Source organism: Lithobates pipiens, unplaced genomic scaffold (assembly GCF_037356315.1).
Source record: "Lithobates pipiens isolate NorthernLeopardFrog02 unplaced genomic scaffold, aLitPip1_a1.2 Scaffold_28, whole genome shotgun sequence".
Lineage (NCBI taxonomy): Eukaryota > Metazoa > Chordata > Amphibia > Anura > Ranidae > Lithobates > Lithobates pipiens.
In genome coordinates, this window is record NW_027507789.1 from 218,481,245 (window position 1) to 218,499,940 (window position 18,696).

Below are 18,696 nucleotides of genomic sequence, written 5' to 3' on the forward strand. Positions count from 1 at the left end.
TATCCATGCCCATCCGTGCCGCCCATCCGTGCCAGCTATCAGTGCCAATTTGTGCCACCTATCAGTGTCCGTCCGTGTCGCCCATCCGTGTCGCCCATCCGTGTCGCCCATCCGTGTCGCCCATCAGTGCCGCCTATCAGTGCCACTTCATTGGTGCCACATTGGTGCCCATCAGTGCCACCTTATCAGTGCCCATCAGTGTAGCCCCATCAGTGCCCATCAGTGAAGGAGAAAACGTACTTATTTACAAAGTTTTGAAACTGAAACAAAAAAAAACATTTTTTTTTTCAAAATTTTCGGTATTTTTTTATTTGTAGCGCAAAAAATAAAAACCGTAGAGGTGATCAAATACCACCAAAAGAAAGCTCTATTTGTGGGGAAAAAATGATAAAAATTTCATTTGGGTACAGTGTAGCATGACCGCGCAATTGTCATTCAAAGTGCGACAGCGCTGAAAGCTCAAAATTGGTCTGGGCAGGAAGGTGTTTAAGTGCCCTGTATTGAAGTGGATATATATATATATATATATATATATATATATATATATATATATATATATATACATACACACACACACACACACATACAGGTATATATATCTATCATTACTTTTTTTTTTACTTTTTGTATTTGCACTGCAATGCCTGTTGCTTGCAATATGTCCACCCTGGAAATCACCCTAAACCAAGTTCTCCATCCCCCATTGACTCATCATTTTGCCTCAAGTCATTTTGCAAAAATTGATGAACTTTCTAGAGATTTGCTCAATTTCCAGTAAAAGTAAATACGGTTTATCTTGACCTTAAAGAATACATTTCAAATATTTGCCCAACCCATTTGGCTGCAGCACATCACAACAATGTAGATGGAAAAAAAAAAAAAAAAATACAACTTACTTGGCCTCTCATAGGGTGGAGACCATCATCATCATCATCATCATCATCATCATCACCAGTTGTTCCAAAAAACTGTAAGCAGGCCGGTGCTTCTGGTGTTGTATTTCGGCACTCCCCAGGTGAACCCTTTATGGCCAACGAACGCTGCCAAAAGGTAAAAACTCAAGTCAGGTTAATCACTTAAGGACCGAGCCTCTCAGATTTGTTGTTTATAAGTGAAAAACTTTTTTTTTTTTTCTAGAAAATTACTTAGAATCCCCAAACATTATACATTTTTTTCCTAACACCCTAGAGCAGTGATGGGGAACCTCGGCACCCCAGATGTTTTGGAACTACATTTCCCATGAAGCTCATGCACTCTGCAGTGTAGTTGAGCATCATGGGAAATGTAGTTCCAAAACATCTGGGGGTGCCAACGTTCGCCATCACTGCCCTAGAGAATAAAATAGCGGTCGTTGCAATACTTTCTGTCACACCGTATTTGCGCAGCAGTCATACAAGAGCACTTTTTTGGAAACAATTCTCTTTGAATTAAAAAAATAAAACAGTAAAGTTAGCCCAATGTTTTTATATTGTGAAGGAAATTGATACCAAACATGTCACCCTTCAAAAGATTGTTGCGCCATTCCACCAGCGCCCGCTCGTGGAATGGCGACAAACTTTTACCCTTAAAGGTCTCCATAGGCGACGTTTAAAATTTTTTACAGGTTGCATGTTTTGAGTTACAGAGGAGGTCTAGAGCTAGAATTATTGCTCTCGCTCTACCGATCGCAGCGATACCTCACATGTGTGGTTTGAACACCATTTTTATATATATATTAAAATTTGTCTCTTATTTATTTTACCTTTTATTTTTACACTGTTCTTTTATAAAAAAAAAAAAAAAAAATTGGTGTCACTTTTATTCCTGTTACAAGGAATATAGACATCCCTTGTAATAGAAAAAAAGCATGACATGTCCTCTTATATATGAGATCAAAAAGACCTCAGATCTCACATTTACACTAAAATGCAAAAAAAAAATAATAATAATAAAATGTCATTTGAAAAAATAAATAAAATAAAAATGGCCCTTTAACCACTTAACCCCCCGGGACCATTTTGCAGGCCAAAGACCAGAGCCCTTTTTGCGATTCGGCACTGCGTCGCATTAACTGACAATTGCGCGGTCGTGCGACGTGGCTCCCAAACAAAATTGGCGTGCTTTTGTTCCCACAAATAGAGATTTCTTTTAGTGGTATTTGATCACCTCTGCGGTTTTTATTTTTTGCGCTATAAACAAAAAAAAGAGCGTCAATTTTGAAAAAAAATAATTATTTTTTAAATTTTGCTATAATAAATATCCCCCAAAAATATATAAAAAAAAACTATTTTTTTTCCTCAGATTAGGCCGATACTTATTCTTACATATTTTTCGTAAAAAAATAAATTAATTAAAAATCACAATAAGCGTTTATTGATTTGTTTGCAGGAAAAGTTATAGTGTTTACAAAATAGGGGATAGTTTTATGGCATTTTTATTAATATATATATATTTTTTTTTAGATAGTAATGGCGCCGATCAGCGACATTATGGCGGACACATCGGACATTTTTGACACATTTTTGGGACCATTGTCATTTATACAGCAATTGGTGCTATACAAATGCATTGATTCCTGGGTAAATGATACTGGCAGTGAAGGGGTTAATCACTAGGTGGCAGTGTAGGGATTAAGTGTGTCCTAGGGCATGTTTCTAACTGTGGGGGGCGTGACTACGTATGACACATCACTGATCACCGCTCCCGATCACAGGGAGCAGAGATCAGTGACACTGTCGCTAGGCAGAACGGGGAGAAATGCTTGTTTACATTAGCATCTCCCCTTTTTCCTCCCCGTGAGGCGATCGCGGGTATCCCCGCGGCAATCGAGTCCGCGGGACCCACGATCGGACTCACGGAGGTCCCGACTGGCGTGCACGCAATGGCAAATTTAAAGAGACGTACCTGTACGCCCATTTGCCTGTCCGTGCCATTCTGCCGACGTATATCGACGTGCGCCGTACATCGGCAAGTGGTTAAGAGCTATGGGCGGAAGTGACATATTGACGTCGCTTCCTCCCAGCAATGGTATGGAGATAGGTGGGGGCCATCTTCCCCTCACTACCAAGGAAGGAGAAAGATCCGATCGCCTCCGCCGCTGCCGATGGCTTCGGTAAGCGGCGGAGGGCACCGGAGAGAGACGGGAGCCCTCTCCTACTGCTGATAAAAGTGATCTTGCAGCGAATCCGCCGCAGAGACCACTATTATGGGAAACCTGACCGTCCGCTAAAGAAGAGGATACCAGGGTTATGGCAGCTAGCTGCTGCCGTAACAAAGATATCCCTCTTCAAAGTAAGGACGCATATCGGCGTGCGGCGGGTCCGGAAGTGGTTAAAATTCACCAATTTGCAATGTTTTTTGTAAACTGCAGAGCTACATCTATTGTATCTTTATTTTTGCTACTATAATGTTACTTTAATAACGATACATCTTCTCCAGCACAAAGTAATAACCACTTATGTGCTTCAAGCTGAACACTCCTCATAGCTACTTACTTAATATTACAAACTGGTTGAAATATGAGAGCCGCTTCTCACGCTCCGTGGCGAAACTCTTCAGGCTCTGCTGCATTTTGCTTTCACCAAAACCTGACAAACCTGTAAAACACGTAACACCGGACACCCGAGATGAGATGATAAGATTTTTTTTTTTCCTTCTTTATTAAAGTCACAGCCGGTGGGAAAACGCATTTGATACATTTCACGCCAAGACAGCACTTTCTCAAAGAGTTCTTTAGGAAAGTTCTGCATCGTATGAGCGAAACGCGTCGATCCTTACTGCCTGCTGGCCATTATTTGGCCGAGAAGAAAATGTGGTGGCATGTTGGTGTGTGGTGTTTTCTGGATACCCCAGTTTATACTTAAATCCAAGGTTGTGGCTCACTTCCCAGTATGGCAGCTATGGCATGATGTTCATGCCGTTGGGTAGAACTGCATTGTAGACGATGGCTAGTTTATGACTTGGAGTTGAGGTGCTGATTACAGTCATAATACAGTTTGCAGGGGGTCAATGTCGAGCAAAGAATATTATGTATGTGTTTTTATATACACTATATTACTAAAAGTATTGGGACGCCGGCCTTTACACGCACATGACCTTTAATGACATCCCAGTCTTAGTCCGTAGGGTTCAATATTGGGTTGGCCCCACCCTTTGAAGCTATAACAGCTTCAACTCTTCTGGGAAGGCCATCCACAAGGTCTAGGAGTGTGTCTATGGGAATGTTTGACCATTCTTCCAGAAGCGCATTTATGAGATCAGGAACTGATGTTGGACGAGAAGGCCTGGCTTGCAATCTCCTCTCTAATTCATCCTGAAGGTGTTCTATCGGGTTGAAGTCAGGACTCTGTGCAGGCCAGTCAAGTTGCTCCACCCCAAATTCGCTCATCCATGTCTTTATGGGCCTTGCTTTGTGCACTGGTCCAAATCATTTGGTGGAGGGGGGATTATGGTGTGGGGTTGTTTTTTTCAGGGGTTGGAAGTGAAGGGAACTCTTAAGGCGTCAGCATACCAAGACATTTTGGGGAATTTTATGCCCCCAACTTTGTGGGAACAGTTTGGGGGATGGCCCCTTCCTGTTCCAACATGACTGCCCACCAGTGCACAAAGCAAGATCCATAATAGCAAGCAAGGTCATCTAGAGCCCGGGGTGACCATGCAAAACTGCACCCTCCCCCCAAGATGTATGAGCATTATGCATCAGCAAAAATCCTCCCCCGAAAACAGCAAGCACTAATCTGCATGCTTACCCACTACGCATAAATTCCCCCTCCACCCAATACAAATCTACCCCACTGCTGAAATACACCCTCTCAGCACAAATATTTGCCGCCCCCATAAAAAATTCAATTCTCCTAGCATAAATCCTATACCCCTATCAATTCCCTTCTTAGTATATAAACCCCCCCCCCCCTCCAAAATTTCCCCATCTAGCACATTACTTACCCCCTGCAGCTCCTCAAATGCCCCCTTGCAACACAAATCCCTTTTTCCCCAATCTCCTTGTGGCGCCGCCCCCCCTCACATGCTATTACAGTGCCCAGGGCAGCTTCCCCTCCTGCCCATCCCTTGTCCCAGCCCTTCCTCAACTCACTTTACCCACTTTATCCTCTTTTGGAGATGCCGCTGTGCTTGTGTGGACAGAAGATGGAAGAGGCCTAGACAACAGATGGGTGCTGCTGGGTAGACCACTGACAGCAGGGATATGCAATTAGTGGACCTCCAGCTGTTGCAGAACTACAAGTCCCATGAGGCACAGCAAGACTGACAGCCTCAAGCATGACGACCAGAGGTAGAGGCATGATGGGGCTTGTAGTTTTGCAACAGCGGGAGGTCCGCTAATTGCATATCCCTGCTGTCGGTGTGCTGCATTTTGATTGGCTGCAGGTCAGTCTCCCACTGAAGGTGCTTTTTCCTTGCCCATCTCCCAATTAAGCAATATGATGCACTCAGAGCACGTAAAGAAGTTCTGTCTTCAATAATGATTGAGTTTCCTTTTGGGTGGATGAGTAGTAAACATGGTCAGATGACTCAGCCTTGAAAATCTACCGGTGTCCCAGCAATCCGTGGCGTACCCCAATATTAGCAGGAGAATGGGACCTCTTCTGTCCAGACCTTCGCCACCTCAAGGCTTCCACTCTGCCGCTACAACCACACTGCAGGCCTTACAGCAATAAGAGGGTCTCCAATGGGGACACTGGCATAAGGGGAAGGGGGGCTCTGATTGGGATCCCGGAGCTAAGGGGGCTCTGATTGGGATCCTGGAGCTAAGGGGGAAGGGGGCTCTGATTGGGATCCCGGGACTAAGGGGCGAAGGGGGCTCTGATTGGGATCCCGGAGCTAAGGGGCGAAGGGAGCTCTGATTGGGATCACCGACCTAAAGGGAAGGGGGCTCTGATTGGGATCCCAGAGCTAAGGGGGGAAGGGGGCTCTGATTGGGATCCCGGAGCTAAGGGGGGAAGGGGGCTCTGATTGGGATCCCAGAGCTAAGGGGGGAAGGGGGCTCTGATTGGGAACCCCAACCCAAGGGGAAGGGGGCTCTGATTGGGAACCCCAACCAAAGGACAAGGGGGCCCTGATTGGGAACCCCAACCCAAGGGCAAGGGGGCCCTGATTGGGAACCCCAACCCAAGGGCAAAGGGGCCCTGATTGGGAACCCCAATCCAAGGGCAAGGGGGCCCTGATTGGGAACCCCAACCTAAGGGGAAGGGGGCTCCCATTGGGAACCCCAACCTAAGGGGAAGGGGGCTACCATTGGGATCCCGGGGGGAAGGGGGCTCTGAGTGGGAACCCCAACCTAAGGGAAAGTGGGCTCTGATTGAGATCATCGACCTAAGGGGGCTCTGATTGTAAACCCCCGACCTAATTCGAATCCTAAGAGCCAACCCTAAGGGAAGTGGGCTCTGATTGGGATCCCGGGGGGAAGGGCCTCTGATTGGGAACCCCAACCCTAGGGGAAGGGGGCTCCGATTGGGAACCTCAACCCAAGGGGAAGGGGGCTCCGATTGGGAACCCCAACCCAAGGGGAAGGGGGCTCCGATTGGGAACCCCAACCTAAGGGCAAGGAGGCTCTGATTGGGAACCCCAACCTAAGGGCAAGGAGGCCCTGATTGGGAACCCCAACCTAAGGGGAAGGGGGCTCCCATTGGGAACCCCAACCGAAGGGGACTCCTATTGGGATCCCAAGGGGAAAGGGGCTCTGAGTGGGAACCCCAACCTAAGGGGAAGTGGGCTCTAATTGAGATCACCGACCTAAGGGGGGCTCTGATTGTAAACCCCGACCTAAGTCGATAAGAGTGTCTCCAATGGGGACACTGGCATAAGGGGAAGGGGGCTCTTATTGGGATCCCGGAGCTAAGGGTTGATTGGGCTGATTGGGAACCCCAACCTAAAGGGAAGGGGGCTCTGATTGGGATCCCCAACCCTAGGGGAAGTGGGCTCTGATTAGGATCCCGGGAGGGAGGGGGCTCTGATTGGGAACCCCAACCCTAGGGGAAGGGGGCTCTGATTGGTATCCTGGAGCTAAGGGGAAGGGGGCTCCGATTGGGATCCCGAAGCTAAGGGGAAGTGAGGGGCCCTGATTGGGATCCCTGAGCTAAGGGGAAGGGGGCTCCGATTGGGATCCCGAAGCTAAGGGGAAGGGGGCTCCGATTGGGATCCCGAAGCTAAGGGGAAGTGAGGGGCCCTGATTGGGATCCCTGAGCTAAGGGGAAGGGGGACTCTGATGGAGGAGACTCGAATAGGGACCCTGATTGAAAGGGAACGCCAGACATAAGGGGGAGGGGGCTCTGATGTAAGGGGGGGGCTGATGGAGGGGACTCCAGCCTAAGGGGAACTCTGATGGGACACTCCGACATAAGGGGAAGGGGGCTCTGATGGGACACCCCAACATAAGAGGAAGGGGACTATGGAGGAAACCCTGATGTAGGGGGGGGGACTCCAACCTAAGGGGAAGGGGGCTCTGATGGGGACCCTTATGAAACAGATAGAAGGCTCTGATGAGGGGGGGGCACGCTAGTTGGTATCTCAACCTAAAGAGGGATTCAGATGGGTACCCTGATAGGGAGGATACTGATGGGTACCCCAACCTAAAGGGGTCTATGACAGGGACCCTGACCTAAGGGGAAGGGGGCTGTGATGGAGATTCTGACCTAAGAGGGGGGAAAGCTTCTGATGAAGACCCCCTTAATACTGCAGACACTAAATGGGTCGGGTGATAATTAGAATGAATAAGAAATGCACAAAGAAAACGTGTTAAGGTGCAGATAAATAATAACGGGGGTCTCCAAACTAATAACCAAGTGACACATGACCTGTGAGAGCAAAGAAACCTGAAGTTCAGTGCTTAACCTGCAAAAATATCTGAACCTTTTATTCTTCCTCCTCCTCCTCCTCCCACAACTAACTATTTTCTAATAACTCACTGCTCTATGTTTTAGTGAATGCTTTTTTTTTTTGTATAGCCACTACCATACCACTAAAAATTTTTATTTTTTTATTTGTAAAAAATAAATAACCCTCGCAGTCAGGAAAAAAAAAAAGAAACCTTGTTTCAATGTGTGACCCCTTTTGTTTTCTAAAAGCAGGCAGGAATTTTTTCATAATGTAATGCCTTCACGTCTTCACCGCATTTAAATGCAATAAATAATGAAAAAATAAATAAATAAATAAAAATAAAAAAAGACAAAAATGTATTGAATAAAAGCGGTGAGCAGTACAAAGGGGCGGCTGCTGTTCCACGAGGGTCGGGTTTGGAGAATTAGCGCAAACGTCATAAAAACAAAAATGAAAGGAGAACAGAAAAGGGTTTATTGGAACCCCTTTTCTTCGATTCTGATAGAATGGCTTCAGATTTGATTCCCCATCAGGTTACAACTTTTCCTTTATACTAATGTTTTCTAATGATCATGGAACTTTCAAACGTTCAACGCTTGGCATTGCAAGCATTATGACAGACGCCAGCAGCACAGTGGCGGGGGGGGGAGGGGGTTTTTGTATTTGGAGTATTTGAAGATTGCTAATTTTTGTTCTTTCTCTGAAAAGATGAACTTGCCCTTTTTGGCAGCATGGGGGCGCCGTTTGAAATTAATGGTATCACAAGGCATACAAACATGCATGGTGTTCATAGTGAAATACAATACAGTAATACTTTGTATTGCGAGTAACGCGGTTTACGAGCGTTTTTTGCAAATACAATCTATTTTAGTTAATTTTTTTTAAATCCTGACTCGGATTGCGAGAGTCGTCTCCCAAAACGAGCAGGATTCAAGCCTCTGTGGCGTGCAGTACCGCATTTAGCCAGAGGTGCAGGGGGGGCGCCGGTGACATCCAGAAACACTCCATTCCTGAGTGCTTCTGAGCCTCTCAGAGTGTTTGAGTGTCTCCAGCGCCCCCGCCACCTCTGGCCACATGCGGTACTGCATACAATAGAAGTCACTGTGGAACGAATTATCTGAGTTCCAATTGACTTCTATGAGGAAACTCGCTTTGATATACAAGTGCTTTGGATTACAAGCATTCTTCTGGAACGAATTATCCTCATAATCCAAGGTACCACCGTAGTGTAAAATGGTCCCTCAGAACAAGAGTAAAGCTGGCCATACACTATACAAATTTTCTCATTCAACTTTCCTTTTAGATTTACCAAAACCATATTGCATGAGTGCCACCTATTAGTGCCTCCTCATCCATACCACCGCATGAGTGGCACCTATCATTGCCCATAAGTGCCATCTATTAGTTCTTCCTCATCCATGCCATCGAATGAGTGCCACCTATCATTGCCCATAAGTGCCACCTATTAGTGCTTCCTCATCCGTGCCATCACATGAGTGCCACCTATCATTGCCCATAAGTGCCACTTATTAGACCCTCCTCATCCATGCCATTGCATGAGTGCCACCTATCATTGCCCATAAGTGCCACTTATTAGACCCTCCTCATCCATGCCATTGCATGAGTGCCACCTATCATTGCCCATAAGTGCCACCTATTAGTGCTTCCTCATTCATGCCATCGCATGAGTGCCACCTAAGTGCCCAGTTTTGAAGAGGTTAAATGGCAAAAGGAGACTTTGGCTACAAAAAAAAAAAAAAAAATATATATATATATATATATATATATATATATATACACACACACGATAATCCATACCTCTCCTCCCCATGTGTACCTCCCTTCCACACCACACTCCTATCTCACCTCTCCTGCCTACAGAGACACGCCCACCTGACTGCTAATCACCACTCACCTGTGCAGCCAGCCAGCCAATCACCTGCCAAAATATGAGACTCCACCCCTCAATCGCTCACAGGTGTTTAAAGCTGCAGATGCAATTTACAGACCTAAGAAATGAAGACAGTAAAACACCAAAACTACATTGAGGTGCAAAAGCAATTGCCCACCCCCCCAAAAAAAAATAAATAAATAATAATAATAATAATAATTAAAAAAAAAAAAATAATAATATATATATATACACACACACACACACACACACACACATATATGTGTGTGTGTGTGTGTCTGTGTGTGTATATATATATACAGTTAGGGCCATAAATATTTGGACAGTGACACAAGTTTTGTTATTTTAGCTGTTTACAAAAACATGTTTAGAAATACAATTATATATATAATATGGGCTGAAAGTGCACACTCCCAGCTGCAATATGAGAGTTTCCACATCCAAATCGGAGAAAGGGTTTAGGAATCATAGCTCTGTAATGCATAGCCTCCTCTTTTTCAAGGGACCAAAAGTAATTGGACAATGGACTCTAAGGGCTGCAATTACCTCTGAAGGCGTCTCCCTCGTTAACCTGTAATCAATGAAGTAGTTAAAAGGTCTGGGGTTGATTCCAGGTGTGTGGTTTTGCATTTGGAAGCTGTTGCTGTGACCAGACAACATGCGGTCAAAGGAACTCTCAATTGAGGTGAAGCAGAACATCCTGAGGCTGAAAAAAAAGAAAAAAATCCATCAGAGAGATAGCAGACATGCTTGGAGTAGCAAAATCAACAGTCGGGTACATTCTGAGAAAAAAGGAATTGACTGGTGAGCTTGGGAACTCAAAAAGGGCTGGGCGTCCACGGAAGACAACAGTGGTGGATGATCGCCGCATACTTTCTTTGGTGAAGAAGAACCTGTTCACAACATCAACTGAAGTCCAGAACATTCTCAGGGAGGTAGGTGTATCTGTCTCTAAGTCAACAGTAAAGAGAAGACTCCATGAAAGTAAATACAAAGGGTTCACATGTAGATGCAAACCATTCATCAATTCCAAAAATAGACAGGCCAGAGTTAAATTTGCCCAAAAACACCTCAAGAAGCCAGCTCAGTTCTGGAAAAGTATTCTATGGACAGATGAGACAAAGATCAACCTGTACCAGAATGATGGGAAGAAAAAAGTTTGGAGAAGAAAGGGAAGGGCACATGATCCAAGGCACACCACATCCTCTGTAAAACATGGTGGAGGCAACGTGATGGCATGGGCATGCATGGCTTTCAATGGCACTGGGTCACTTGTGTTTATTGATGACATAGCAGCAGATAAGAGTAGCCGGATGAATTCTGAAGTGTACCGGGATATACTTTCAGCCCAGATTCAGCCAAATGGTGCAAAGTTGATCGGACGGCGCTTCATAGTACAGATGGACAATGACCCCAAGCATACAGCCAAAGCTACCCAGGAGTTCATGAGTGCAAAAAAGTGGAACATTCTGCAATGGCCAAGTCAATCACCAGATCTTAACCCAATTGAGCATGCATTTCACTTGCTCAAATCCAGACTTAAGACGGAAAGACCCACAAACAAGCAAGACCTGAAGGCTGCGGCTGGAAAGGCCTGGCAAAGCATTAAGAAGGAGGAAACCCAGCGTTTGGTGATGTCCATGGGTTCCAGACTTAAGGCAGTGATTGCCTCCAAAGGATTTGCAACAAAATATTGAATAAATAAATATTTTGTTTGGGTTATGTTTATTTGTCCAATTACTTTTGAGCTCCTAAAATGTGGAGTGTTTGTAAAGAAATGTGTACAATTCCTACATTTTCTATCAGGTATTTTTGTTCAACCCTTCAAATTAAACGTTACAATCTGCACTTGAATTCTGTTGTAGAGGTTTCATTTCAAATCCAATGCGGTGGCATGCAGAGCCCAACTTGCGAAAATTGTGTCACTGTCCAAATATTTATGGCCCTAACTGTATATATATATAAATATATATATATATATATATATATATATATATATATATAACGTTTTTAACTTGTAACCATACATTTAGGGCCGGATCACACCATAGAAACGCAGTCCAGATGCATTCTAGATGCTTTTGACACTTTTTTTGTGTGTTCCAGTGCATTTTTTTCTCCTCTTAACCTTAAGGTCTCCTCCCCCTCCCCCCCTTTTTTTCTTAACCTTAAGTCCAGGTTCACACTGACCCGCATGTCAGTCCCAACTTCAGGAGCGATTTCAGAGACGTCCTGCACTGATGTCTATTGAAATCGCACCCCCAAAAGTAGCTAAACGTAGCGCAGGAACTACTGCTACTGATTCAGATGGTGCCATATCTGGCAATAGCCACCGATTTGGCCTGGGATTTAACATGCCAAATCGCTGCAATGTGAACCGGGGCTGAGGGCCAGTTCACTTCACATGCAGCCCAGTGCATCAAAAACGCATGAAAAGGTTATATGGTTTTCAATGGTCTAGATCACATCAATGCTTGCAGTTCCAGTGCGTTCCAGTTCCAAAAAAAATAAAAAGTAGAACATGCTGCATTTTTCCTGCACTGCACTGTACTGGAATGCAGTAAAATGCATCAAAAAATGCACTGAAACACACATGTCCTTATGTAAGGTTAAGTAAAAAAAGAGGAGGGAAAAAATGCACTGGACTGCATCAAAAACGCGCATGCAAAAAAGCATTTGGAACCCATCTGGCATCCGTTCACGCCTTTCTATGGTGTGAGCTGGCCCTAAATAAGGACATGTGTTCCAGTGCATTTTTGGTGCATTCCTGTGAGTTTTTGATGCGTTTTACAGCATGTGGAATTTTGAATATTCAAATTTTCCTAATTTCGAATTACCTAATTTAGGATTTTTGAATTTCTGAAATTTTCGAATTTCTGAAATTTTCGAATTTCCGAATTTTTTATTTCCGAATTTCAAATTTATGAATTTTTAAATTCCAAATTTCCGAATTCCCAAATTTTTGGAATTCGAAAATTCAGAAATTCAAAAATTTTATAATCTGAATTTGAAAGGAAATTATAATACCTATAATTTAATATTTATTATTAGTTAGTTAATATTTCAGATTTTCAGGTTTTTGGATTTTCAATTTTCCAAATTTTTGAATTTTAAAAATTTATGACATTTGGAATATTCAAATTTTCCTAATTTCGCATTACCTAATTTTGAATTTTCAAATTTCCAAAATTTTCAAATTTCCAAAACTTTCACATTTCCAAATTCGCACTTTCGAATTGCCAAAATGTTCCAGAATATCAGAAATGTTGAATTTCAGAATTTCTAAAATTCAGAATTACTGAAATTCAGAAAATTCAGAAATTCGGAAATTTGAAATTTTGGAAATTGAAAAATGTGGCAATTCTGAAAATTCTGAATTAATGAATTTGTCAAAATTCGTTAAAAAAAACGAATTCGGAAACTAAACAAATTGCTCATATCTACTGTCCTGTACTGCACAGTGCATTGGTGTGCCATTCAGGTCTGCTCAGTACCTCACAGGCTGTTGCTCTGATTTCTTCCCCCTCCCCCGTGTTCTAGAAGATTTTGGAATTATAGTGGGAAGAAGAACTGAGCAAGCAGCCTGAATTTTTGGGTCTTCAGGCAATCTCTGGGGATGTGTGCCCAGAAGGTAGTGAAGGAGGTAATAAATATACTAAAGCCTGAGCCAGAGGGGCAGATTTCCTGGATCCAGTCCTGCTGGAGGAGACCCCTGGGGGCATTATTTCTGAAGGTGTTATCTAGATCAGTGGTTCTCAACCCTGTCCTCAAGTACCCCCAACAGGCCATGTTTGCTGGTTTTCCTTTATCTTGCACAGGTGCTTTAAATCAGAATCAAAGGCGAAGAGAAATTCCCAAAACACGGCCTGTTGGGGTTACTTGAGGACTGAGGTTGAGAACCACTGATCTAGAAGACATCAATGTCCTAGCTGAGGCTTCAGGCCTCGAAAAATGCTTAGTCCTGGAGTTTGTTTGGGTCTGGAGAAGTTCACTGGAGAGAGCCAGGAGAAGGTTGGGGGGGGGGGGGGAGTGTCCAGCTGTCCTATGGTGCTGGGAGCTCATGTCTACCTCACTGGATTGAGCCTGGTGGATATCGGAAAGAGAAAAACTACGATTCTGTGGCCGTGTGAGTAACTGACCATGGCCCCGGACCTTATTGATCATGTGTATTCTGGTCGATTGGGAAAGGTTCTAGTCTCCTGCCAGCAATAGATTATGTGGGCCATTTTGTGTAGCTCGGCAAGCTGGAGAAGAAGGCTCAAAGTGTTCAGTTCTCCAGTTCTGGGCTCCCTCACCCTGTCCAAGTTCTATGTTCCAATAAAACCAAAAAAAGACACCCCTAGACTTTTCCTTTGAGCCAGTGAAAGAATGGAGAACATGCTATGCACTTGGCTGTGTGCCCCAACTGGGGGAAAAGGCCAAATTCACCAGCAGCTCTTTGTTTTTTTAACATAGTTGACCACCTTTGGGTTGGGAAGTTGGAAGGTTGCCCCATGTTGCCAACTTCCCAACTCCTTAACGATTAAATTGTTGCTGTTGTACGAGGTGGTTTTTGAATATTTCAGGGGTGGAAAAAATGCCCCCCCCCACTGGAGATGCCCCCCCCCCCCCAAATTAATGTATGTTGAGTTAAAGGAGCCCATTCCGAATGCTGCTTGAACCTAATGCCTGTTCCTCAGTACGGTATTTAGCGTCAAGGGTCGTATTCTGAGCCTGAGAAGAATTTGCTTGCGTCTGCCTATATAGAGGGGTGAATAAGAGATCTCTCTTGCTTTGTTCTACAGATACCTGGTACAGGTGAAGCGGGAAGAACTCGTATTTTATTGCTCGCAGCAGCTGGAGCCACAGAAAATCAGCGTCAGCCTATCAGAATGTTTCGTGACCACCGGAACCCAAACCACCTCTGCCACCTTCTGCATTGACAGCAAGGCTAACAAGTACATGTAAGTACCACTGGAATAAAACACACCTAGCTGGAAAAAAAAAAGGTGAAATGAGGGAGTAGCAGTGGGAGTGGCCACTCTAAGATGTGGCCCTTTTCCTCCAATGCACTGTACTGCATTACTGGGGGGGGGGGGTAAGTAGCTCTGTTGCCTTAGTGCGTTAGGGTGCCTTTCAGAATGCAGTGCCGTAGGTTGTGGTAATATTCGTTCATTTTCGTTTCATTCGTTTTTTGCTTTTTTCGGAAATTCAAAAATTCTGAAATTCCAAAATCCGAAAATGTGCCTTTTCAAATTTTCGAATTTCGGAATTTTGGAGTTTCCAAATTTTCAAATTTCCAAATTTTCTAATTTACGGCTTATGAAATTTTCAAATTTCCGAAATTTTGAATTTTCGTTAGACTACTGAGCCCATCCCCCCTCCGTTACCTCTGCACAGACAACATGAAAAAAACATTTATTATACTTCTTCCCAACCAAAAGAACACAGAGAATCTCCCCCTTCATTTCTATTCCTCCTCCCCCCCACCCCCTCTCCCTCTCAATCTCTTCCCCTCCCCCCTTCTCTCTCTCCCGCTTGTCCTCTCTACATCCCCCTTTCAATCTCTTCCCCTCCCCATCTCCTCCCCTTTTCTCTCTCTTTCTCTCCTTCCACCTCCCCCTTGCCCCCCTTTCTTTCTCTTGACTTTGTCTCCCTCCTTTCATGCCCCCCCCCTTCTCTCTCTCTCCCTCTCCTCTCTTACTCCTGCACATTTTCCTCTTTTCTTTTCTCTCCCCTCTATCTTCTTTTTTCTCCCCCATCTCTCAACTTTTCACTCCCCCCTCTACCGCCCGACCCCCATATATCTCCCCCATTTCTTTTTCTCTTTGTCTTTCTCTTGTTCCTATATTTCTCTATTTCTCACCCATCTCTCCCCCCCTCCCCGTTTCTACCCCCGCTCTCTCTCCCCTCTCTCTATTTGTCCCCCCTCTCCTCCTTTCTCCTCCTCTCCCCCCTCACTATGTCTCTCCCCCACTCTTCACTTTTTCTCTTTGCCTTTCTCCTGTCTTTATATTCCATTATTTCTTCCCCATCTCTCAACCACCCCCCCCATTTCAAAACCCTCCCTCTCTCCCCCTTTTCTATTTGCCCCCTCCCCACCTGTCTATAAATTTCTCTTCCCTCCTTTATTCCCCCCTCTCTATTCCCCCCCTTCTCATCCTGTTTTTCCCCCTTTCTCCCACTTCTATTTTCCCCCTTCTTTCTCCCCCCTCCCCCTACATTTCTCCCCCACTCTTTTTTCCTCTTCGTCTTTCTCCTGTTCCTATATTTCTCCCCCATCTCTTACCCCCCCCATTTATACCCCCTCTCTCTCCCCCCTCTCTCTATTTGTCCCCCCTCTCCTCCTCTCTCCCCCCCCCACTATTTCTCACCCCCCACTCTTCTCTCTCCCACCCCCTCCCATCTCTAAATTTCCCCCCCTATCTCTTCCCTCCTTTATCCCCCCCTCTTCCCCCCTCAATCCCCCCTTCCCACCCTGTTCTTCTCTCCCCCTCCTCTTTTTCTCTTTGCCTTCCTCCTGTGTCTCTATATTTCTCCCCCATCTCCCCCCCCCATTTCTATCCCTCTTTCTTTCCCCCCTCTCTATTTGACCCCCCCTCTCTCTTTTTTAATCTCCCCTCTCTCTTTCTCTCTCCCCGCACTCTTCTCTTTTTTTCTCTCCTGTCTCTAAAATTTCTCCCCCCTTCTCTCTCCCCCTTCCCTCCCTCTATACATGGGGGTCTCCAAACTACGGCCCTGAAGTTGTTCAGGAACTACAATTCCCATCACGCCCCAGTCACATCTGTGAATGTCAGAGTTTTACAATGCCTCATGGGACGTGTAGTTCTACAACAGCTGGAGGGCCATAGTTTGGAGATCCCTGCTCTATACAGAATCCCCCCCCCCCACTTTCTCAAATTGTTTCCCCCCTTCTCCCCCCTTATCCCCCCTCTCTATCTCCCTCTATTTCTCAACCCCCCCCCTGTTCTCCTCCCCCACCCCGGTATGAATCCATATTTGATCACAATGTAGCAATGGTGTGACTGCTGTCAAAGTTCGTATTTGGAATGAGTTGTGTTCTTCCCTCTCTGGAGATGGATAATCCTGACAATCAGGAGGCTGTCTGTTCAGCATTATGGAAATCACAGCTTAGCAAACAGTTCTGGGACGACACCTGACCCCGGGATACAGTCTTTTATTTATTTATTTTTTTATCAATTCTGTACAAAAGCTCTCCCTGATATTATATTAACCCTTCGGTGACCACTTTTTTGCCACCATATTGCTTTTTTAGCAGTTCAGATTAGAAAAGCAGAGCCACGCATGCGCGGTATGCTGTGGCATGTTTCGGCAACCCTCACCTCTCGCCGACAAGTTTTTCTGACCCCAAAAAATCTTGTAGGTAATCATGGTTATTTGGCAATGATCACCTGATACAAGTCAAGCCCTCCTTCAACCCATAAGGAACAGAGGGATGGACTGCTACACTTACCCTATACCCGTGTGGTCCCTGGGATTGATGTAAGAGTGGCAACCCCAGCCAGGCCACACCTCCAATGTGTTTTTCGCTCCACCCCTTGGAGATTAGTCATGGGGAAGCACACACAGTGGGGAAAAGAATGATTTGATCCCCTGCAAATTTTGTAGTTTGCCCACTTACAAAGAAATGAAGGGTTTATTTTTTATTTTTTTTATCATAGGGGATAAATGATAGAGACAGATTATCCACCAAAAATCCAGAAAAAAAAAAAAACATGATATAAAAGTTATAAATTTGTTAACTTATTATTTAAGTTGCAGTTCAGTGAGTACAATAAGTATTTGATCCCCAAGCAACACATGACTTAGTACTTGGTGGAGAAACCCTTGTTGGCGAGCACAGAGGTCAGACGTTTCTTGTAGGTGGTGACCAGGTTTGCACACATCTCAGGAGGGATTTTGGTCCACTCTTCTTAACATCTTCTCGAGATCTCCAGATCTTCTCTAACGCCTTAAGTTTTTCTTGGCTGCCGCTTGGCAGCTCAAAGTTTCAGCTCCCGCCATAAATTTTCTATAGGTTTAAGGTCTGAAGACTGGCTAGGCCACCCTTAATGTGCTTCTTCTTCAGCCACTCTGTTGTTGCCTTGGCGGTATGTTTTGGGTCATTGTCATGGTGGAAGACCTATCCATGACCCATCTTCAGTGTTCTGGCTGAGGGAAGAAGGTTCTCATCCAAGATTTTACAAAACAAGGCCCCGTCCATTGGTCCCTCAATCCAACAAAGTCGGCCTGTACCTTTAGCAGAGAAACAGCCCCAAAGCATAATGTTTCCACCTCCGTGCTTGACGGTAGGGATGGTGTTCTCATGGTCATAGTCACCATTTTTCTTCCTCCAAACACGTTGAATCCAGTTGACGCCACAGGGCTACATTTTTTTTGTACTCATCTGACCACAGAACTTTCTCCCGATCCTTCTCTAAATCATTTCGATGTTCATTGACAATCTTCAGATGGGCCTGTACATGTGCCTTCTTGAGGCAGGGGACCTTGCGGGCTCTCCAGGATTTCAATTCATGGCGGTGTATTGTGTTACCAATGGTATGTTTGGTGACTGTAGTCCCAACTGCCTTGAGATCATTCGCAAGTTCCTCCCGTGTAGTTCTGGGCGGATCCCTCACTTTTCTCATGACCATCCTCACCCCATGAGGAGAAATCTTGCATGGAGCTCCAGACCGAGGGGCGATTGATGGTCATTTTGTATTTCTTCCATTTGCGAATAATCGCTTCAGCGGTTGTCTCCTTCTCACCAAGCTTCTTGCTGATGGTCTTGTAGCCCATTCCAGCCCTTGTGCAGGTCTACAATCTTCTCCCTGATGTCCTTCGACAGCTCTTTGGTCTTGCCCATGATGGTGAGGTTGGAATGGAAGAAAGAGATTCTGTGGACAGGTGTCTTCTATACACATAACGAGTTGTCGTTATGAGAACCTTCTTACATTGACAAGACTAATCTGTCATGTCTGTCATGAGCACCT

At 44.9% G+C, this 18,696-nt stretch overlaps 1 protein-coding gene across 2 annotated transcripts in view; it reads left to right on the plus strand.

Annotated features, from left to right (window-relative positions):
* The window catches only part of LOC143936168 (formin-F-like), a 218,416-nt gene that overhangs the window by 86,291 nt on the left and 113,429 nt on the right, over positions 1 to 18,696 (plus strand). For both annotated transcript variants that reach the window (XR_013263623.1, XM_077460544.1), the window contains exon 6: positions 14,509 to 14,667. Coding sequence is in view for 1 of the 2 variants with exons in the window: in XM_077460544.1 (XP_077316670.1) it covers positions 14,509 to 14,667 (159 nt within the window). In the remaining variant the exon portion in view is untranslated. The remainder of the gene's footprint in view (positions 1 to 14,508; positions 14,668 to 18,696) is intronic.